Below are 23,279 nucleotides of genomic sequence, written 5' to 3'. Positions count from 1 at the left end.
GATGCTATGGCGCTAATAGAATATAGATAGATATAGTATAGAGCAGCTTACATAAAAAGGAAGTTCCATATAGAAAATGATGCTATGCAGCTAATAGAGTATAGATATATATAGTATAGAGCAGCTTACAAAAAAAGGAAGTTCCTCAGAGGAAATGATGCTATGCAGCTAATAGAATATAGGTATATGTAGTATAGAGCAGCTTACATAAAAAGGAAGTTCCTCAGAGGAAATGATGCTATGCAGCTAAATGTTACGCCCTCTACAATCATGGTTGTCCAGTATTTCTTTGTCACTGTTTGAACCTTTGAACGCTCAGTTGCATCTTTTCTCTTTTTCTTTTTTCTGTCGTTCACTGGTACTGATGTTCATCTGTCCGTCCGTACATGGCCTTGAAACGGCTACACCCGTGTGTTGTGTTGTGTTTTTATTGTGTGGGGGGTGGGGGCTTATGGCGACTTGTTGTATGGGGGTTCATGTTGTGGGGATAAGTAGGGCATGCATCCAGGAGAGCAATGCTTCAGCAGTTACACGGAGTCACTATGTACTCACATGACGAACACCACACCACCGCCTCCTACTGCTGGTCTGAGAGAGGTAAGGGGGCTTCGGCCATGAACCCATCCACTGCTGTCTCTAAGGCTAATTCACGCACATTAATTTGTCCGTCTTGGGTCGGAATGTCAGTCCGTCCTGTGCCCCTGTCTGTCCTAAACTAGGAAGGTATGTCTACTCTGTAGGAAGTTGATGCACTAGTGTGCATGGGTTCTCAGCCTTGGGGATGTGAGACACTCGAAGGGTTTCGCCAGATGCCTTCAAGAAACTAGGAATATTTTCTGAATAATTTGAACTCATTGTTGCTTATTGCTACGATTTTTCTGCAACTACATCAAACTTGCTATTATTTAACCTATTTTCAACACTTTTTCTTGCCACATTTTTTGCTCCATTTAATGCATTTTTGCTACTTTACCCCCATTTCTGCCACTTCTCCATCAAATTTCAATGCCTTTTCGGCACATTTTTTCCACTTTCAAGACGTTTTCAGCACTTATAAACCCTTTGAACCTAATGTCACATATGATGACCCACTATTGTCACTTTTAACCTCTTTTCACCATATGTCTTGCTTATTTTTTCCAATTTAACCACATTCACGATTTATTATGCCCATTATTTGGCAGTTTAAACTAATCGTTCCAAAATTGACACTTTGAACTATTTTTACCACTTTTTCTGTTTGTTTTCGGCCACTAATTTGCAACTTTTAACACATTTCTGTGGTTTTTAAAATCCCATTTCACCACTTTGTTGATTAACCCATTTTATTTCTGATTTAAAGAAGGATTTACAACTTTTCTACCTATTTTCACAAGTGTTGACCCATCACTTTAAACCTTTTTTCACACCATACTCTGTTTATTTTTTGCCAATTTAACCACATCCACCATTTGTCATGACCATTATTTGCCAATTTAAACTAATTGTTCCTACTTTGAAATTGCATTACTATAACACCTCCCTCCCCCATTTCTGCCATCTTTTAAGCCAATATTGACACTTTGAACCCTTTTTACCACTTTTTCTGTCTGTTTTTAGCCACTTTAATTTGCATCTTTTAGCCAAATTCTATTGTTTTTAAAATCCCATTTCTGCACCTTTTCCACCATTTTTGGCCACTTTTAACCCATTTTATTTCTGATTAAAACAATGATTTACATCTTTAAGATGATTTTATACTATGGCACAAATGACAATAAATGTCCTGGATAACAGTGGATATTATTCAGATAAATAAATAAATGTGGTTATGACAGATTCATAGAACAATTGACCATTATTTTACTGACTTTATGGATAGACCCCAAAAATCTCTCCCCTTTATTCCCCCTTATAGGTGACCCTGTCTCCACATGACTGTTCTGGCACCTTTGTTTTAGAGGTTGCGGTCTGAAAAGGTTGAGAACCACTAGTGCAATGTTTTCTTAGAATACTGGAAGGTGTCACACCTTTAGAGATTCAAGCATGCATAACCAGCAGATATTAAAAATATGAATATATGGAATTTATTTTTGTTATTTTATCTTATTTCCAGCTTAGTTTTGAATGCTCCTCTCAAACAATCAAACTAATGAATAAAATGAAGAGCTATTATCCTCATGTAAAAAAAAAGTTGTCCAGAATGCATCCATCAGTATCTGTCACAACTAATATACGTGCACACATGGTTGGTTAGGTGCCAGCAGCAGATGCTGCATGAAGTCTCCACTTTGTGGGCTACAGCACTGCATGTTTTCTTCCTCTGAATAATTCAGATAGGCAGCAATACAGAAATAGTTTGTATGATGGCGGTTCTATGTACACAGCGCAGGGGCCTGCATGTGGAGCACTTAAAGGAGGGTCTTCCATGTGCGTGTGGGCGCGTCCTCGTGATTGTCTCATGTCAGGTCACTGACTTCAATCTTCTCAGTGTTTAAACTCAATATTTGTATGCACGTGTGTGTATATTTGTGTGTGTGTGGAGCTAAAATGTCACTGTAATGCACCTTTTGCTGAAGGATTTTTTTAATATCACTGTTTCACTGTTGTGCAATTGACAAACTGTGTTTAAATGTGAAATTTGTGTTTAAACTCCCAGCTGTCTTATCTGTTCTTTTCCCTTTACATTACATGTTCTCACCGACCCTTTTACTGCTGCTTTAAAGGAAATCTCCACTGTTTTCACAAGTTTGGCCTAAAATCTTTGAAATGTACTTATCAGATCTATGCCTAACAAAATGCATTATTATTCACCGTATTAGTTTCATTACCTTTTAAAAATCGGACTATTTTACAGTTTTAGAGCCTGTGTTCCGCCATCTTGAAATCACATGATTGATGATTATTTTCTATTGAAGTGAAACATTCAGCCTGCTTTTTAAATCATTTAGCAAGTCAAAATGACAACTTAAGATGCTTTGGTTGCTCTAAAAAAAACAGTTTAAGGGAGAATAACGGTCCCTTAGGAGAGCTCTTCTTCTCTGCTTCATTGTCTACTACCAAATTACAGAATTGGAACTGTCGCCCCTGCAGTCGCAGGGTTTTTTTTTTTTTTTAGAGCAACCAAAAGCAGCACAAGTTGTCATTTTGACCGAAAAAGTTGCTAAATTATCTAAAAATCAGGCTGAATGCTTCACTTCAATAGAAAACAATGGGATTACATGGGTTTACAGGCAGGGGAGCCGTGTGACATCATCAATCACGTGATTTCAAGATGGTGGAACACAGGCTAGTAGTCACATTGTTAGAAGGCAATTAAATGACTATAGTGCATAATAGAGGTATGCATTGAAATGAATCTGACGATATGATGCAATTCACAATTTGCATGTCACAATACGATAAATCCAGATACTAAACAATACAATATATATCGCAATATCAAATCATAAGTACAAATTTCACCTCTACAAGTACAAAATACAATTATGTATGTTAGCGCAATTAAATTTTGGCCATTTGTTGGATCGATACGATAATTGTGGCGTGAAATATTGTAATATATTGCCAAATCGATTTTTTGTTACCACGTTAGTGCATAATAATGCGTTTTGTTAGGCATACGTACATTTTAAAGATTTTAGACCAAACTTGTAAAAACAGTGGAGGATCCCTTTAAGTTCAATAACCTAAAAGAATATTTGTCTCATTGTATCTTATCTCTATTTTTTGCATCACTACTGCCTGACTCTGTGGTTGTTGACTTTTAGAGAGTCGTGAGAACTCCTTCAGTCACTCGCGTAGCTCAAGCGTCTCCAGCATTGACCCGCGAGGACCAAAGAGGCCATCACCACACCTGCAGTTCGGAGAGGTCCTTTGGACGCAAGACTGACGCATTGCCCACCCCGTGTCTGTGGGTGGGCACTAGCTTAGGTGTGGTCCTGCTCATTCCAATGTCTATTCCTACTGACCAAGAGGAACGGATGGACGAACCGGTCGCCATTGGCCCCAGTGGTGAGTTGGACAAATGCTGAACCATTTCAGTTCTGTTGCTAATGTCAACAACCAGGGTTGGGGGGTAAATTATAATTGTAATCGCACAATTGGTAATGAATTGCAAATGAAAAAATATGGTGCTTTGTGAATTGTAATTGAGTTCAGATAATTGACTTTTTAATTCCCATTGGCATAAACATTTAAGTAAAACTGTCAATTACCATGTTCTAGTACTATGGCATGCACATACGTAGTTAACAATTATTAAAATATGTTTCATATCAAGTTTACCTGTTGGTTCTCTTGAGGATCATTTTACCATTTAAAAAATAAATAAATAAATAAAGGTGTTTTCTGATACAAAAAAGGTTCAAACGCTCACATCAAAAACATTACTACAAATATGTTCATGAATAACGAAGCACAACAAGGTAATCAAGAGATGAAAAACAAATTCGACTAGAATATTAGCATTTCTTGAAGAAAATGCAAGTGGATGCAGGTGCTGGCCCGCGTCGCACTGCATTAGCATTAACTAGCATTAGCATAAGTTAGCATTAGCTAGCATTGGCAATAAAAAAGCTAAAATTAGCATAACTTAGCATTAGCCAGAATTAGCATTAACATTAGCTAGCATTAGCCAGAATATGGATTAACATTAGCAAGCATTAGCTAGCATTATCATTAGCTTAACACAGCATTAGCATAAACCTAGCCTTAGCATTAGTTTTGCGTTAGCATTAGCCTAACATTAACACTAACCTAGCATTAGTAATAACCTATCATTAGCATTAAACTATCATTAGCATTAGTCCGCCCTAACATTAACGTAGCATTAGCCTAGCATTAGCATTAGCCTACCCCAGCATTAACATAGCATTAGCCTAGCATTAACATTACTCTAGCATTAGCATTACTCTTGCATTAGCACTAACCTAGCATGAACATTCGCCTATCAATAGCATTATTTTAGCATTAGCATTAACATCCTAGTATTAGCTTAGTATTTACCCATCATTAACACTAGGCTAGTATTAGCCTAGCCAATTAACCCTCTGAGAAAAACTGCAGAAGATTCTGAAACAATCTAAATAAAGGAAGGTTATGTTTGATGGGCTTATTTATTAAAGGCTCAGTAGTTGCGATTAATTGTAATTGAACTTTCGTAACAGAGAATTCAATTGTAATTGAGTTCAAGGGGAAAATAATAATTGTATTTGGAAAAAATGCTGGTCAATGCAATTGTCACAGCGTTGTACTTGAACATGGATTTGAACAAGACATAATTGTAATTTTAAAAAATGTAATTGAGCCCAATGCTGTCAACAACCATGATCAATTCCAATGATAACACAGCGATGCAACCACTACTTTTGCATTTTTGAAGAGTCTATTGGAGCGATTACTGAGAGGAGGAGAAAGACGGTCACGCACCAGGATAGTCCTGATGATTCACTTTAAAAACCCTACACCAGACACTACACAATAAGAACTCGCAGTATGACTGAAACATTAAACACCAGGAGACTTTAGAAGCAGGTTCTTTGAACTGAACTGAAAAAAAATGACTTTGAATTACAGCATGAAAAAGTCCAGATTATACCTCTTCCAGGACTTTAAAAGACAGAAGAACAAAGTGTTGTAAAAGTCTGTGTCTGACTGTTTGTGACAATGGTAGTTCAACTGTTTTAATGTGTTAATTAAGTCAGCTTTAGATCCCGAGTGACTCTTTAATATGAATAACTAAAGCTATACCATTATTAGAAACACCTCCTCTGTGTTTATCATGTACACCAGTGCAAACACGTTTCCAGCACTATGTTGATGGTGGTGATGGTTACCCTTAACCCTCCTATTATCCTTGGAGTCAATTTGACCCCATTCAATGTTCATAATTCAAAAAATAATAGTTGACCTTTTTTGCTTCATTTTTCGTGACTTTTCCTTATTTGATGGGTACAATTGAATAAGCATAATATTATCATGATAATATTTTTTCAATGCCCTGAACACATATAGCACACATTTGTGTTACTCTGGGGTCAATTTGACCCCAAGCTGTTTTAGCTGTGTAAAACTTGCCTGTCTGTGTGTGGCCCATGCGTGACCTTACATCCCCACACCTGCAGGTGCAGAGTTGATAACTTTGAGTTGATACATGAAATATGGGGGGGAGGAGACAATATCCTCATTTTGGAACAGCTCTTTCACAGTGAAAATGATGCAGAGGAGGATGTGTTTGAGACAAAATACTTTCAAGTGAATAAACCCTGAATATGTTACCAAAAGGGTAATAAAAATAAGTAATATGTATATGAGAGGAAAGCGGGGTTCCCAACTTTAATCAATATGGATCATTCTGTGAGAATCATGAATGTGAACCACAAATTAGAAAATATTTGGATGATAGATTTTCAACACATATTCTAACTCTAAAACTTAAAGTTTGGACTAATAGTGGCGCTGCAAGACAGGTCATATAATCACTACAACCAATAGGGTTCATACTCTTATGGTCATTAATGCTGTTGGTAAATTTGAAAAGATTTAGATGGAAACTATTCAAATTCATTCTCATTTAAAAGTTTGTCCTAATGGTGGCGCTAGAGAACAGGTCATGGTTTGATTATCAAGGGGTTATTTATGTATTAAACAAATAAACAAAGTGTCTGACACAAACTATTTTCTGAAAATCATTTTCTAGAGTCAAATATCCCTGGGGTCAGATTGACCTCAAGAGTAAAATGTGTTAATCAGATATTAGGAGGGTTAATGTTGACAGCCATACACACTCTATCTCACTTTTTTCTGTTTCTACCACCTGAACCGTTCCAGGAGGTGTTCTGATGCTGAAGGGTTCTGTGTTGCGTTTCGGGTTCCTGGACTGTATGGGAGCTCTGATCCAAAGCCCTTACGAAGTGTGGAGAGACCTGAACGCGGCCGAGGACCCAGACAGACCACGGAGACGCAAGCTGGTCCACTTTTCCCCGTCCTCGTCCCAGGACGCCTGTGGAGACGGACACCTGGCCGTGGTGTGCTCTGAGAGGCAGGCCAAGGTCTTCCTCATGCCTTCCCAGTCCTGCCTCTTCGTCCACAACATCACTGAGTCGTCGTTCGTGCTGAGAGCCGACATCGTCTCTGTGTATAACAGCGCGTGCCTGGCCTGCTTCTGCGCTAATGGTCACGTGATGACGCTCAGGTAGGGTCTGGTTCTGCACCAATTCAGCACCTGTAAAGACTGGTCAAAGGTCAAAAAAAGAGATTGTTGAAGATCATCAAGCATCATAGCTTTTTTGATAATTGCATTTTTTTGTTTTCATATGACAGTGTTTGTTTGTTCGACAGAATAATTTTCTGCGTCATTTATAATACAGGAAAGAACAAAGGTTTTTGTCTTTTTTGTTATTGTTGTCATTTCGTGTTTTCTGCATTATTTTTTGTGTTGTTTTGGTTATTTGTCTCTCATTTTGCATATTTTTTTATTGTTTTGTGCATTCACTTTGTGTATTTTCCTGTCATTTAGTTTGTTTGTTGTTATTTTGTTTGTTATGAGTCATTTTGTATGTTTTTGTTGTCATTTTTGTGTAATTTTCTGTAATTTGCACATTTTTGTTGTTCCCTTGTGTATTTTTACTTTTGTGTGTTTTTTTAAAATAATTTAATGTAATGTTTGTTTGTGTTTTGTGTTATGAGTTTTTTGGCGTTATTTTTGTGTATTTTTATCTCTAATGTGTGCATTGTTCTATCGTGTATTTTCACGTTTTTGACATAATTTCATTTATTGTTTTTTTGTATATTTTGGTTGTCATTTTTGTGTGTATTTGTTATTTTGTGTGTTTTTGCTGTTGTGTAATTTTGCCCTTCTGCATATTTTTTCTCATTTTGTGTCTTTTTCGTTTTATTTGTTTTCATATAATTTTGTGTTTCATTTGAGGGATTCACAAAATGAGAGTGAGGGCCGCATGTGGCCCCCTAGCCACCACAGCTAAATGTAAAGAGCGGGACTGTTTTGGAGCAGAGACCTCCAGCACTCCTGCAGTGGCATAAGCGTGAATTTCTTCTTTAGCACACAGTGATTTATATTATTGATCCTCAATATTTCTGCATTAGTTATCTCTGATAATAAGTCAAAAAAAAGAAACATATTCCAGGTTCTAATGTCCTCTCGTCATGCTGTTCGCTAACTCTTCTCTCACTTCTTCCACCCACAGTTTGCCAAGTTTAAGACCACTGATGGATGTCAATTACCTGCCTCTGACAGACATGCGCATTGCAAGAACATTTTGCTTCACCAATGGGGGGCAGGCCCTGTATCTCAGCTCCCCCACTGAGATCCAGAGAATTACTTACAGCCAGGAGATGTGTGACAACCTGCAGGTTAGCACTGCATGCAGTGTGTGTGAGAACACCATTTATCCAACTGTAAAACACAACATCCATCCAACAAGGGCTGCTTTTTCAGAATAAATCCATGTATGCATGTACCTATCATTAAATGACAGACATTGTTCCATTATCTTCATCCTAAAGTGAGACATCCATTAGTGTTATATGTGTGTTATGAGCACAGCCTTGGACATTAAACATTGGATTCACGTAGAATTTATAAACAGTGATTAATACACTCTAATTAAAGTCATTTCTGCACTCACACAATCTTTAATAATGGAGCACAGAGCCATAGTGCCATCTATAGGCAGCAGTGGGAACTGTAGAAAACAAAAAGAGGAATTCTCTTTTCAGAATGAAAACTAAATGGATGAATATATGGATCACTTCCTGTTTTCTTCCTTTGTGTTGATTGCAGGAGATGCTGGGAGAGCTGTTTACACCAATAGAAACACCAGAAGCTCAGAACAGAGGATTTCTCAAAGGCTTCTTTGGAGGAAATGCTCAAACCTTTGATAGAGAAGAGCTCTGTGCGTGTTTTTTTTCTTAAATCTAAATGATTTTTTTCAATAATGTGATTGGGTCATTCCATGTAATTTCAACTAATGGCCCGCACACTTAATTTAATTAAACTAAAAATGTACAGTGTGCCAATTGAAATATTAAAAAACAATTGGTAAAAATTTCAGAGACTGAAGTATGTGGGATGTCCCGAAAAATTGTTAAAATAACATGGAATGACCTGATTTCATGGCTTCTCCTCTGACAACTAACTAATAGAAAGATCTCATCTTTTGGTTGGTTGACAGTCGGTGAGGCGTCGGCAGGGAAAGCTTCTCGGAGTCTGGCGCAGCACATTCCGGGTCAGGGTGGAGTGGAGGGCATGAAGGTGGCAGCCACTGGGGTGGTGGGAGATCTGGCACGGGCCCGCATCGCCCTGGATGAGCGAGGCCAGCGGCTCGGGGAGCTGGAGGACCGCACCGCCCTGATGATGACTAGTGCAGAAACCTTCTCCAAACACGCTCATGAGGTCAGTGAAGAAACCACAACAGATCAAATATGTCAAGAGTGCAGAAGTATAATCTTTTTCACACTGCGGGGGAACTGCACATGCGTGACCTGCGGGGTCATAGGTCAAGAGGGGTAAAAACGTCAACAAGCTCGGTCAGTCTGTTGACATTGCCAACTTAACAGCATTTGACATTTTAGCCCAGAGATCTTTAGTGTTTTAATAGTGTTTATATTACTCATATTACACTTATGCGGACTCGGGGGGACCAGGGCTTTCTGCTGATACCTCTTTTGGCCCGATCCGAGCACTTTTAAAAACTGATGGGAGCAGGAGTATCCAAGCAAGGACAGTCTCCTTGCTTCCACAATCCTTCCCCCATTGTCTGAGGTTAGCCCTGGGAGATGAAAACACCAGCTTCCTGGGCTTCCAGTGGGCGCAATTTAAACTCTAATCAGGAATGACGCACACATCCAAGCACTTTTGGAAACCAATGGTAAAGCAGTACCAAAACAAGAGGTCTCCCTTGCTTCCACAATCCTCCTCCCATTGATGGGACAAAGAAGTGTGAAAAGTCTTATAAGCCATGTAGTCCGTTACCATCATGGGTCTGTGAATTCCTCCGTTTCCTCCATAGTGGATTGTTTGATTCCTGTGTTTTCCTTTGTTTAATTCGGCTTCGGTGAGTTTACCTGATTTTACTTCTCCGTCGTATGAACTGCTAACCTGGCAAGAGCCAGATTAGCAGTTTGTGTAGCCCCTCCCTCTAACTCGAGTTCTCCACATCGATCTGGGTCTGTGTCTGGCGAATCCTCTCGAAATCAAGGAGGGACATGAACAGAATGATTGAAGCTGATTGGGCGAAGCGCCTGTCCACCATGATTTGTTTTAGCCGATCACACGGTAACAAATGATGATGTCGTCATCGGTATGCCCCGCAGAGACGCTCCTACAACTTTTGGGATAGTAATGCTGTGGACTTTTTCCATTTTTGCAACACGAGTATGCGAGTTAAGGGCACGTTAACGTTTGAACTACTGCAAACAAGGCATTTGTGTGTTCTGTGCAAAGATTTGATAACCTGGGATTGATTCCTAATCTCGTTGTATTATTCAATGTTTAATAAAGGCGGTTAGTTTGGAAGCGCTCACAAGGTGTTTGAGTTCTGGGGGCTGAGCGGGGCAGGACAAACACGCGCGGAGTAACCAATCAAACAAAGAGTGCACGTGACGACAATAGTGCGACAAGTGTAAATCTTTTTTCATAAACGGAGCCGGCAGAGGAAAATGGCTTGTAATATGCTACAGAGTTACTGTTTTAAAGCCTCTTCTTGTTGTGATTAACGAAGCATCCAAGTCTTTTAAAACAGAGCAGAATAGCAGCACCCACGTCTTCTCCATGGTGGGAGCCATGCTTGTTTTGACACTGCTTAGCGCAGGAGATATGACATTCTTTCTGTACGGCTCTGATTGGCTGTTTTCTTTCAAACCGAGGAAGTGAGCAGAAACGGCAGCATTATCACACCCACTTTCTTGCAAAAAGTAAGGAAGTGGGTGTGGTTTATCACCAGGCGAAAGATTCAATTCTCTGAGCATGATAAATCAACAAATGCCACCCTCACTAAATTGTTCCATATCTCAAAAAGTATTAATCCGATCAAATTGAAAATGTACAGTGTGCTTATTTAGTAATCATGGAACAAGTGGTAAAAATGTCAGAATTTTGGAGTTCAAAGTGTGTGGTCCATTTGTTGAAATGACATGGAATGACCTTGGTAGTGGTTTTGATAACAAACCCCTTCAATGTGTTATTTTGTCAACATTTTGTGATTTTCTCTCTTTTTTTAGCTGATGTTAAAGTGCAAGGACAAGAAGTGGTACCAGTTTTAAAGCCGGGACCACCCTGAGACTGCAGGGAGCGAGTGTTGCAAAATAATAAGGACTTTCACTTGGAGAAAGAAAGCTGGTGAAAGTGGGAAATGAGAGTGACTCTGTCGTTATGGCTCCTGGAGCGACTTTCACGAAGGGCATTGTCACATTGCTGAATGTCGAGGACAATGTGCTTGTTTCTTGTCTAGACGTTCAGTGATGAGGAATTCAGATGTCTGTAGAGAGAACAGAATTATCTAACGAGTGTGTGTGTGAGTTTGTGTGTGTGTGTTTGTGTGTGGGGAGAGAGAGATGGAGAGAGCTCACGTGGTTGGGTTTTCTTGATCTTTACTCTGTAGATACTCAAACATAAAGAAACCATAAAGAAATGCATGAAAAAGCAATGGATACCTATTAATAATATACAACTGCCATATCACAAAGCAGCATGCTAATTTACGAGGAGATTCAAAGATTATTATTAAAAAAAAAAAAAGTTTAATTTATGAAGTATAAGCCAACGACAGAAACTATGAAAAACTTTATATTTTTTGAGATATCGACAAAAAAACTCTATATAAAAAAGGGAAATGTATACCTGCATTGCTATTAAGCCAAATCTTGTGTTACTTTCCCTTTTTCTTTTTTTTTTTTCGTTTTATTATTTTTATTTTTTCTAGTCACAGCAAATATTACTTGACACAATATAAATGCACATAGTAACTTTATTGACACAAACACACATAGGATTATGCTCACTTTGATCTTCTAATCCTGGGCTGCACAGTGCAAATATAAATCATTGGTATTAACACCAAACTGAACACTGACCACAGAGAGTCACTTTTAAGCTGCTTCTTCTTCTTCTACAAAACATCAAAGGAAATCTAACAAACCGATGTCAGACGTTAAGGATGCGAGGAAAAGTGAAAGTGTTTCGTTTGTGTCAATGTATAAATCTAAACTAAACTGATCATGTGCCATAATAATTATATATACAGTATATATACCATGATGGGTGAATCCATGCACCTGCTGCAAACTAAGAGCTAACACCATATGTGGTTTTAAAGTTGAAAAAAGAGATGTAATACACTAAGATGGTTGTAGTGAGGGATTATCAGTCAAAAAAAACAACACATGAAGGTGTTTTTTTTAATTACTATTGTTATTCTCATCAGTCTTTAGCTGCCTTTGTCTGATGTTATAAGTTCATTGAGCCACCTGGGTGTGTGTGTGTGTGTGTGTGTGTGTGTGTGTGTGTGTGTGTGTGTGTGTGTGTGTGTGTGTGTGTGTGTGTGTGTGTGTGTGTGTGTGTGTGTGTGTGTGTGTGTGTGTGTGTGTGTGCGTGTGTGTGTGTGTGTGTGTGTGTGTGTGTGTGTGTGTGTGTGTGTGGAAGAGAGGCGTCGGAATGAACCGAGCTCTCTGCCAAAGCAATCATAAATGAATGACACGCTCCCGACTCACCTTCACCTCTGCAGTGAGGCTTAAACCGGCTTTTTTTCACACCTAAAGGTGTCGCTAATACCGATTGTACCTGTTTCCTGACGGGGAAACTCCATCGGGGGGCGTTGAAAAGAAGTGACAGTATTGTTTTGAATTTCTTACGTTGAATTGGTGACGAAACTGTGTGTATTTGTATTCATTTGCGAAAAATTTCAAATCGAAAGGCAAAAATTGTTGGTTTTTTTAATCATATTGTTCTTGATGACTATGATATCCTTCGTGTCGCAGTCTTATATTTGATGGTTCCGGGCCTCTTAACTGACGGCTTCTTGTATTTCAAAAAACAGCAAAATTGTTAATGATACATGATGGTTGTGTATCATATTGTAATTGTGTTGTACGTCAGTGGGTAGCGACACGGACAAACAGCGTTAATAAGTGAGGAGGGTGATTTGTATACTTGTGTATTTGTCTGTATTTTTTTATTTGAACTCCATAGAAGAAAAGTATTGAAGTGGATTAGGACCAATTTTGATGGCGGAGATAATTTTGGGTAAAATCTAGAATGAAATTGAAATGTCAAGAATGAAGTTGAATTGTTGAGATTTAAAGTCAAATTTCAAGATTTGAAGTCCAAATGCCAAGATTAAAGTCAAAAAGTTGAGATTTAAAGTTGAATTTCAAGATTTAAAGTCGAATTTCAAGATTTAAAGTCGAAAAATTGAGATCAAAGTCAAATGTTGAGATCTAAAATTGTAAAGTTTAGATCAAAGTCGAGATCAAAGTCGAAATGTCGAAATCAAAGTCGAGATCTAAAGTCCCAAAGTCAAGATCAAAGTTGAAACGTTGAGATCAAAGTCAAAATGTCGAGATCTAAAGTCAAAAGGTCGAGATCAAAGTCGAAATGTCTAGATCAAAGTCGAAATTGGGAGATTAAAGTCGAACTGTCGAGAATAAAGTAAAACTGTCAAGATTAAAGGCCCTAGTCACCTTACTTAGATTGGACTTAATTAGCAAACCTTTGATTTTTATCACAATATTATATTTCAACTTTATTCTAGAAATTTTGACTGTAAGGTCGGTATTATATTTCAACTTTATTTTTGAAATTTTATTTTTAATCTTGGATTTGCCCAAACCTTCAACTTTAATCTCGACATTATGTCTTTAGTTTATTCTCGAAATTTCAACTTTAATCTTGTTTTTGCAAATTTAATCTCAACTATATATTTCAACTTTATTCTCGACATTTGAACTTTACTCTTGATTTGCCCAAGCCATCGACTTTTATCAAAATATTGTATTTTGAGTTTATTTTCGAAATTTCAACTTTAATCTCGTCTTTTCTACCTTTAATTTTAATATTTCGACTTTAATCTCAACATATTTCAAAGTTATTCTTGATATGTCCAAAATTACCTTCTCCATTAAAGTTGGCCCTAATCCGCTTCCAAAGAAAATAGATAATCTGATCAGTCAAAAAATAATAACAACAGTATCCATTGCGCACATAAAGCCTTTTTCTGCAAGTACTGCTCTTGGATCATGTGGACGCCACTCGCACACTAAATATGCACAGCAACACATGCACACAAGGCCTAAAAATATACCCAACACACGTTTAACCTGCACTGCTAATAATCATAGTGCCTGCATTCATGTCAGGCTGAGGGGACATTCCTTACCCATTCCCACAGACATCAAAGGGTTAATACATGGAACTTACATCAATGGAGTGTCTTAAAAATGTTAAATATAATGAATATATTTCTCGCTCTTATCTCTCTACCATGGATAAAACTTGTGTTCAGTGCAGTTTTTTCAATTGCAGAGAAAAACACATAAAAAAAGGGAAAAATAACACCAAAATAAAATAAAAAATGCTGAAAAAAGAAAAATCTAACATCTGCTGACAGGGTGTTTTTGGTTTGTATGTTTTCAGTTTTACATTACCTGTACAGTTCAACTATGGGTGAAAGGTGAAAAAAATAAATAAAATCTATTCTTGGGATATTTTCTCTGTATATGTTGTACCTGTTACTGCTGGTTCTGTATCTGGTATTCTGGCTCTGTCGAAAATCTCTTGGACTCTGTAGTTCTTCAACACTGTAGTATGATGAAGAATCTCTTTGGTTTTCTCAATGATGGCAGCAAAGTTTGTCTTATTTCAATGGATTCCTATACTTTTCGTTCTTCTCTTGATATTATCCTAGTGTAATAGAAATTACTTGACAAAAAGATCTGAAAAGTATGTTGATGCAAAAGCAAAAATGAAATAAACATGGATTGATGTACACATTTGGGAGGTTGGTTTTATTTGTTCTCATAGCACCATAGTTATTTTGGGATTGTTTTAGTAACAGTCCTTTTATCTATCCTTAAAACATGCTTATGTTCCTTAGAGTCACATGGTATGTGAGCCAATCACATGTGGAGGTTTTTGGAGTACTTTAATTTATAATAATTGTGTTATTGTATTTCGATAATATTGTATCATTATGTAAATATAGTACATTTAATTTCTTTTTTTGTAATACATTTACTCTAGTAATATCAACATTATATATATAATGATTCAAGGAATCAAGGCTTTTTAATTGTCATTATGTGCATAATATGTACATAACAAAATAATGTTCCCAAGTTCCTCATTAAGCCATTAAACAATAAATAGAGTTTAAAAAATTGTATAAAATAACAACAGAAAAATAAATAAAAGTGAAAAACAGCAGTAATATAAATTGAATATATATATATTATAGTATAGTATGTATAGTATAGTAATATAGTATGTATAGTACTATATTATATATATATAGTAGTGTGGATGAGCCGTGAAATAAGGGTTACTGAAGTCTTGTCAGAATTCGCCTTTTATTGCTGAACAAGGGAGCAGGACAATCGCACACAGTGCTCTTACACACCATCCACACTGTCAGCACATGAACTAACACACTCCTTTTCCTCCCGCCCACACTTATTAATCCTCGTTCTACTCCCGCCAACCACGAACTAACACGAGAGTGAGGACACAACAAAAGGAAACGTCACAATCACATACATTTATTTATTTTATTTATTCAGTTCATTTCCGACATGGTTGCAATCACAGAAATTCATTTTGACATTCAGAGCAAAAAAATAAATATTTATTTATTTATTTTTTTTGTTTTGTTTTTTGTCCTTTTGCATGCCGGAAAGGGCGACGGAAAAAAGCATTATGCTTATCCAGATCCGTCCCCTGATTTGAACAAAGATAATTTTACATCAAACCTCGTTTCTTTCCTTGTCAAACATTCTCATCTTCTTCATAATTTCATCTTTTCATTAACGTTTTAATGAAGCATTGTAGCAATTGCCTCGTCGTGAAGATTTTGTCAATGGCGCTCAATGACCAGTTGATGAGTTCCATGTCATTAATTCAGGGCGGCAAACACACACGGAAACATCCAACGTGGCAACCCAGACATGGCAACATAGAACAACATTAAGGCTGGATTTACCGGCATCACAATATATATATATATATATATATATATATATATATATATATATATATATATATATGTGTGTGTGTGTGTGTGTGTGTGTGTGTGTGTGTGTTAATATCACAGTATATTTCCAAATCACTCTAATATTTTTTATTATTCATATTCATCATCATATTATCATAATTATTGCGCTAACTGTACCTGACCAATCAAACTTTGGTTTTAAAATATTTTAGCCAATCGGGGAGCGAAGGAGTCAGCACAAGCCAATCAGATTTCTAGATGGTAGACACACCAGAGGGGTTCCGCCCCTCTGTTCTTACACTGCTGGACCTGCTATGCTAATGCTAATGCTAATTGTCCTCTGTCCAAATGAAACGTGGCAAATGCACAGAAAAACGTTACCGGGAACACTTTAGGAGAGTTGGTATCCTCTGACCGGCTATGGGAGAGTGTGGTCGGTGAAGCAGAAACGTTACCGGGTGTTTGTCGCCGTTATGTCTGCGGGACATGGCTTCTTCTTCTGCCGGCTGCTGCTGCTCTGGGTGTCCGTGGGCGGACTGCAGGACACCGGGACCGGGACCAGCTCGGAGCCCAGTGGCGCTAACACCATAGTGTGGGGACCCGGTCTGGAGCCTAATATTGTCCTCCCTGCTCGGTTCTTCTACATCCAGACTGTGGACAGCTCAGGGAAAAAGTAAGTAACTTTATGTCATGCCTTAAAGTACTTCTACTATTACTGCTAACATTAGTTTAATGCATTTCCCCCCTATAATTAGCTTCATTTATTACATGGTTATTACAAACAACCCAGGGAAGGCAGTTAACATAAGAGGTTACTAAAGTTTGATTTTTCAGATTTTTAAGGGAGAACAAACAGCTTACAAAATAAAACAATTAACAATAGGGTTTCTTAAACGTTCTTACCTTAATTATGAGATAAGTTGGTTTTTTTATTGATCACATTCAATCAACGACAGGGCTAAATAGTCATCCCAAATCCCGATTCGATTCTGATTATTGAAGTCTCAATTCGATTACAAACCGATTCTTTAATTATTTTTTTTTAAAATCAAATAATGATTTTCGGTTATTACTGATTATTAATTATATTCCCTGCTAAATTATTTGACGTCATTATTGAGTAATTAAAATATCCAAATTAAGAGGACTCGTCTGGTTTGGTTTACAATTTGAAACATATTTATTGATTAATCCCTAAAATGTGAGTATTGAGAAAAACAGAGCAAGCGACACAAAACAAAAATGAATATTAAATATTTGAAAGAGAGGAAATAGGATGATGTCTAGTTCTTTAACAAAAACAAATTTATGTTAAATAAAACTAAATTATAATAGTTATTAGGGGTGTTGGGAAAAAAATCGATTCTGCAATATATCGCGATATTACGTTGCGGTATATCGCCGAATTGAATCAATTTTTTAAAAAAAAAATGTTTACCTTTATTTAACCAGGAAAGTCTTTTCCACTGCAGGAGACATTGTAGCTGCACAAAGAAGCACTGAAAACTGGGCATGTTGACCAGCTTGTGTTTTTTCAATAAAATCTAAAAAGAAAGTACTAACGTTCTGCATTTATTTGTTGTTCTAGGCATATACCTCAGTCATGTTGCACTAAAGTCAAAGATTGTATGTTATTTTGGCATGTTATCGCCAATGTTTTGAGTGTAAAATATGCCAATAAAATGTATTTCATACATTATGTTCTCATGAAGGTGTACACATTTACAGATTAGTTGTTTCTTAAGTCATTAAAAAAAAAAAAAAAAAAAAATTGGCTCATACTTTAATATCGGGATATATTGTATTGTATCGGGATATGAATTGTATTGCCAGATGCGAGGCAATACACACCCCTAATAGTTATAGTGTATTACCTATACACTGTTAACTTACTTAGTGTATTTAATGTAATAGTTTTTGATGACAAAAACAAAACAAAACAAAAAACTGTCTGGCTGTAACAAAAGCTCATTCCCCTCAACACCTCACTGATTCATTTCTTTTCCTCTTCCTGATTTTTTGCTATATTTTCACAATCATGGTTTGTACCAAACAAGCACGGCAACATTAATTTACAGGGTAGAAGGTAAAAGAATCATCAGACAGGTGGTGGTATTATTGTCTGAAGGCTCAGCTTTGACACCTACGGTATCAATGGAGAAGAATCCAGGCATAAAAGTGTGCGCCTCGGGCACAAATATGTGAGAGCTCATTCAGGAAGTAGCTACAAAGACCCATTCAGAGTGTCTACAGGTATCATTTCCACTCACGCGTCTCTGTTTCCTTTATGTTTACGATGGGAAAATGACGCTGTTGTTGTTGTCTTGGAAGGCCTGGAAGCAAAAGGAGACACTGGTTCTTATTCAAGTGTTGAAAATGAAAATGAAACACAACAGTTTTCCTGTCCCAGTTTCACCTCATCACCTGGTGAGAAGACCTTTGAAGTGAAGATCACGTCCCCCGTCGAGCCTTTCACCAGGATTTGGATCCAAGTCCTGGATCGCCAAGATGGTTCATTCCTGGTCCGCTACAGAATGTACGCCACCTACCGTGACCTCCACATCCACGTTCTGCTCAAGAATTCCCACGTTGCAAAGTCGCCGTTTATTCTGGAAGGTTTGAGCACAAACCAGCACAATCATCTAGGGCTGGGCAATATATCAAGATTCAAGATGTATTGAGTATATACTTGCTTCAGGAGTCAACAACATGAAAAGCACATTAAGATGGATATCTGAGACCTTCCCATTTACAAGCCACACTACAGAAAAAGCCAAAAGTGACACATATTATGCAGCTGTTCATTAATAAATGTCCTTTTGTGTATTTTTTTCTTCCTTTTGTGTATTTTGTTGTCGTATGTATTTTTTTAATATTTTGGGGGTTAATTTTTGGTGTGTTTCTGACTCCTTTTGTGTATTTTTTGGTATGTGTGTTGTTCTTAGTTCTTTGTTCTTTTGTGTATTTCTGTTGTCCGATTGTGCATTTTTTCTCTTTGTGTGTGTCCTTTTGTGTATTTTTGTTGTTTTTTTGTGTATTTCCCCATTTGTTTGTACATTTTTGTAAGTTTTTTTTTGTGTATTTTTGTTGTTCTTTCATGTTTTTTTTTGTTGTCCCATTGTGCATTTTTTTTTCTCATTTTGTGTGTTTTGTCCTATTAAGTATTAGTGTTATTCTTTTGTGTTTTTCTCTGTTAATTTGTGTATTTTTGGCTTGTCATTTTGTGCATTTACTTTTGGGGCCACTAGTGTACCCTGTGTGGCATTTTGCGTCAGCAAATTTACCCCAGAATAGTCTTTCAACTAAGACTTTATTTGAAATAAAATGATCAAGATTTACATCATACAGTATATTTCACCATTTTGAGGAAAAAATATTGAAATATGAATTATGGTCGATATCGCCCAGCCCTACAGTCTTCCCACCCTGTTTATGACAGACTTTCTTTTATTAACCAACACTTCTCCTCCACAGGGTCAGTGTATCACGAGGGCTGCCAGTGTCCCCAGCCCAGTGGTTTATTATGGGAGGCTGACATGCACTGTCCTCAGTCCTTCCCTCAGATAGACAGCGACCTGTCCCTCTACCCCAGTATCCACCTGGACCAGAACGCACAAGAAATACCACAGAGGTTTGGACAGCGACAAAGCCTCTGCCACTACACCATCAAAGACAATAAGGTAGGGGTGTAAGGAAACACTCAACCAACGATTCCATTTCAATCCCAATGTTAAAAAACTAAACCAAAAAAAACAAATTCAAATCAAACATTAGGACGTAATGATGCACATTTCAATTTCAATACATACAAAAACAAATGAGTCCAAAATGTTTATTATTCTTTTATTGAAATTGTCACAAATTGTTAAAACTAATGTATTTTCTTCTTACAACTTTCTTACAAACTGTTTGAACTGTATTAAATGAAAACCTAATGTGTGTTGATATTTTCTTTCAGTAAGAATTGCTTAAAAAAAATCTTGTTTAACTTGTTAGCTTCAAAATTATTATCATTTTCCTTTTTGAAATGATGGAAAACCAAATGTGGTTTTTTTTCCCTGCGTCTGGTATTTGAAGGTCTACATTCAAACCTTTGGGGAACATGTTGGTTTTAGGATCTTCATGGACGCCATTCTGCTGTCTCTCACCAGGAAGGTAAGCTTTAAAAGGTATCTTCAAATGACACAAAGTATTGTTTATGTCTCACTTCTTCATCACCTGTTTCATGTTATTTGATTATTGCACGAATAATCAATTAATTTAGCAATATGAGTTATATAATATGATTTTTATCCAGGTTCGGCTCCCAGATGTGGAGTTCTTTGTTAATCTGGGCGACTGGCCGCTGGAGAAGAAAAAAACCTGGGGAGAAGATCCACCCGATATTCTCCTGGTGTGGTTCCAACAACACCAGAGACATTGTCATGCCCACCTACGACCTGACCGAGTCTGTGCTGGAGACAATGGGCCGGTAATGGCTCAATACATCCTCACATGTTCAGAAAAATCTGTATGAAACTTAGGGTCACGAGACACTGGGAACGGGTCGCCAGATGCAACTCATCACTTCTTTTAGCGCCATATTTTTGCTCCTTTTAATGCATTTTTGCTAAATTTCTGCCACTTTTTAGTCAAATTTCAAAGCCTTTCCTGCACATTTTTTTTCCATTTTGAAGAGATTTTCAGCACTTTTAAACCCTTTCCACCACTTTTTTTTACCTAATGTAGCAGATGTTGACCGATTATTGTCACTTTTAACCTCTTTTCACCATATTTCATGCTTAGTTTTGCCAGTTTAACCACATTGATGATTTGTCATGCCCATTATTTGCCAGTTCAAACTAATTGCTCCTACTTTTAAGCCAATATTGACACTTTGAACCATTTTTATCACTTTTTCTGTCTGTTTTTGGCCACTCTAATTTGCAACATTTAATCAATTTCTGTGGTTCTTAAAATCCTATTTCACCACCTTTTTTATCATTTTCAACCCATCTACTGAAAGCAATCAGTAAATGCCTCTGAGGAAGACTGACAGTTGGCAGTTGAAACATGTCAAGAGATTAAAGTAAATTTTCTGAAAAAAGTCATCTGAATAAATGAAACCCTAACAATGATAATCTTTCTAAACAAAAGTCTTCTCTCCTTTTACAAACAGGGTGAGCCTGGACATGATGTCTGTCCAGGCCAACACGGGACCACCGTGGTCAGAAAAGAACTCCACAGCGTTCTGGAGGGGGCGTGACAGCTGTCAGGAGCGTCTGGAGCTGGTCAAACTGTCCAGAGCTCATCCAGAGACCGTAGACGCTGCTTTCACCAACTTCTTCTTCTTCAAACACGATGAAAGCCTCTACGGGCCTCTGGTCAAACACGTGTCCTTCTTTGACTTCTTTAAGGTGAGACGTGAACTACGCTCTATTGATTTGATCAACTTTGCCTGATGTGTGTTTTTTTTTTTCTCCAGTACAAATACCAGATAAACGTGGATGGGACTGTAGCAGCCTATCGCCTGCCGTACCTGTTGGCTGGAGACAGTGTGGTCCTAAAGCAGGACTCCACCTACTACGAACACTTCTACAACCAGCTCAGACCCTGGGAGCACTACATTCCCCTCAGGACGGACCTTAAAGACCTGCTGGAGAAGATCCAGTGGGCTCGAGACCACGATGAGGAGGTGATGAAGACAACAGTGTGGTTTTTGATCATGTGATCTTATTAATTCTAATAATGTGGTGTGGTTTAGGTGAAGAAGATCGCACTTGCAGGTCAGCAGTTTGCACGCAATCATCTAATGGGAGACAAGATATTCTGTTATTACTACAAACTGTTGAAGGTAGTATATCTGAGTCAATCATAGTAAATATGATGGTAGTTACAGTATATTACAGTGTGTTTGTTCTGGTAGGAGTACGCTGGACTCCAGAACTCAGAACCAAAGGTTAGAGAAGGTATGGAGCTGGTAGAGCAGCCAACTGATGACCTGTTTCCATGTTCCTGCCACAGGACACAGGTGAGGACAAAGGGAATAAAACACTAGTGTGCCACTTCATCCACTTAAAAAATAAACGTAAAAGGGACCAGCCTAAAATAAATGTGTTTTTTTTTTTTTAACCTACACTAAAGCTACTGTAAACAAATCATTTCCATCTTATCTAACTGTTGATTTTATGTTTGTGTGTTTTCACAGGAGAGAGATGAACTCTAACTGCTCACCATGAAATACTTCATTATTATAAATAATGCCAAATATTAATGTGACTTCAATGTATGACTGCAACATAAATATATATTACTGTGATATTTTATTAAATTTATATTATTGCTTTTGTAATTTTGTGATTATTTTCAAATATTCAGAGAGAACTTTACCTATTATGGTCCTAACATCTTTTTTACACTGAGAATAAAAAAAAAATAATGAACTTTATCAAGGCTTGCATTTTAAAAAATCAGCTTTTTCATCAGATATAATACAGTAAAATATAAGTTAAATGCAAATGTAATAATATTGTTAAAAATATGGATTTGCAAGAAGTTCTGATTATTAATTTTTCTGATATTTCAACAACGCGTGTGCAAGATTCAGTCGGTAAAAGGTCACTGTTACCAACGCTGTTGTGCTTACAATGTGACTAAAGTTTTTTTTTGTTTTTAATATGCTTTCAAATCATTATTTCCAGCACTTTGTGCTATTAAAAGGGCTGCACAGGTGAGACTTATGCACTCAGGAAGTGGAGACGGCAGAAATGAGAAGCGCCGTTTATGTTAGATGCCAGATCCTAGAAAACGGGTATTAAACTCATTTTCATCCACATTTGGAGAAGTTTAAGCATAGGAGGGCTGCATATTTTCATTGGAGAAAAAAAAGCAATTTTAACTGTATTGTGCCCTTGTTTGCATACAAAATTAGGACATTTTGTGACATTTTTTTCAAGTTATTTGTGGCAATTTGTTGCATATTTTATACAAACTGAAAATTCTTTTAACATTTAGTGACTGCAGTAATGTGATTTATGAACAGAAAAATGGTAAACTACTGCAAATACTTTGGAGTTTCAATGAATTTATGAATTATTT

The 23,279-nt window shown here is 37.3% G+C and overlaps 2 protein-coding genes across 2 annotated transcripts in view; both read left to right on the top strand.

Annotated features, from left to right (window-relative positions):
* The window catches only part of LOC114454901 (syntaxin-binding protein 5-like), an 85,582-nt gene extending 70,597 nt beyond the window's left edge, over window positions 1-14,985 (top strand). The window contains 8 exon segments of the mRNA XM_028435784.1: window positions 496-597; window positions 3,750-3,850; window positions 3,852-3,993; window positions 6,811-7,174; window positions 8,187-8,352; window positions 8,783-8,894; window positions 9,174-9,394; window positions 11,221-14,985. Of these exon segments, the coding sequence (XP_028291585.1) occupies window positions 496-597; window positions 3,750-3,850; window positions 3,852-3,993; window positions 6,811-7,174; window positions 8,187-8,352; window positions 8,783-8,894; window positions 9,174-9,394; window positions 11,221-11,262 (1,250 nt within the window). The 3' untranslated portion in view covers window positions 11,263-14,985.
* A 1,495-nt stretch (window positions 14,986-16,480) lies between these two features.
* On the top strand, window positions 16,481-22,526 carry poglut2 (protein O-glucosyltransferase 2). Its single transcript, XM_028436285.1, is given in 11 exon segments — window positions 16,481-16,875; window positions 18,613-18,818; window positions 19,677-19,882; window positions 20,280-20,357; window positions 20,500-20,565; window positions 20,567-20,673; window positions 21,361-21,598; window positions 21,667-21,876; window positions 21,946-22,035; window positions 22,108-22,212; window positions 22,390-22,526. Coding segments are annotated over 11 exon segments (1,524 nt in total). The 5' UTR covers window positions 16,481-16,675; the 3' UTR covers window positions 22,408-22,526.
* The last annotated feature ends 753 nt before the right edge of the window (window positions 22,527-23,279 follow it).

The sequence above is a fragment of the Gouania willdenowi genome, chromosome 21 (assembly GCF_900634775.1).
Source record: "Gouania willdenowi chromosome 21, fGouWil2.1, whole genome shotgun sequence".
NCBI lineage: Eukaryota > Metazoa > Chordata > Actinopteri > Blenniiformes > Gobiesocidae > Gouania > Gouania willdenowi.
The sequence above is the reverse complement of the archived record's forward strand: the minus strand, read 5'-3'. Positions and strand labels throughout refer to the sequence as shown.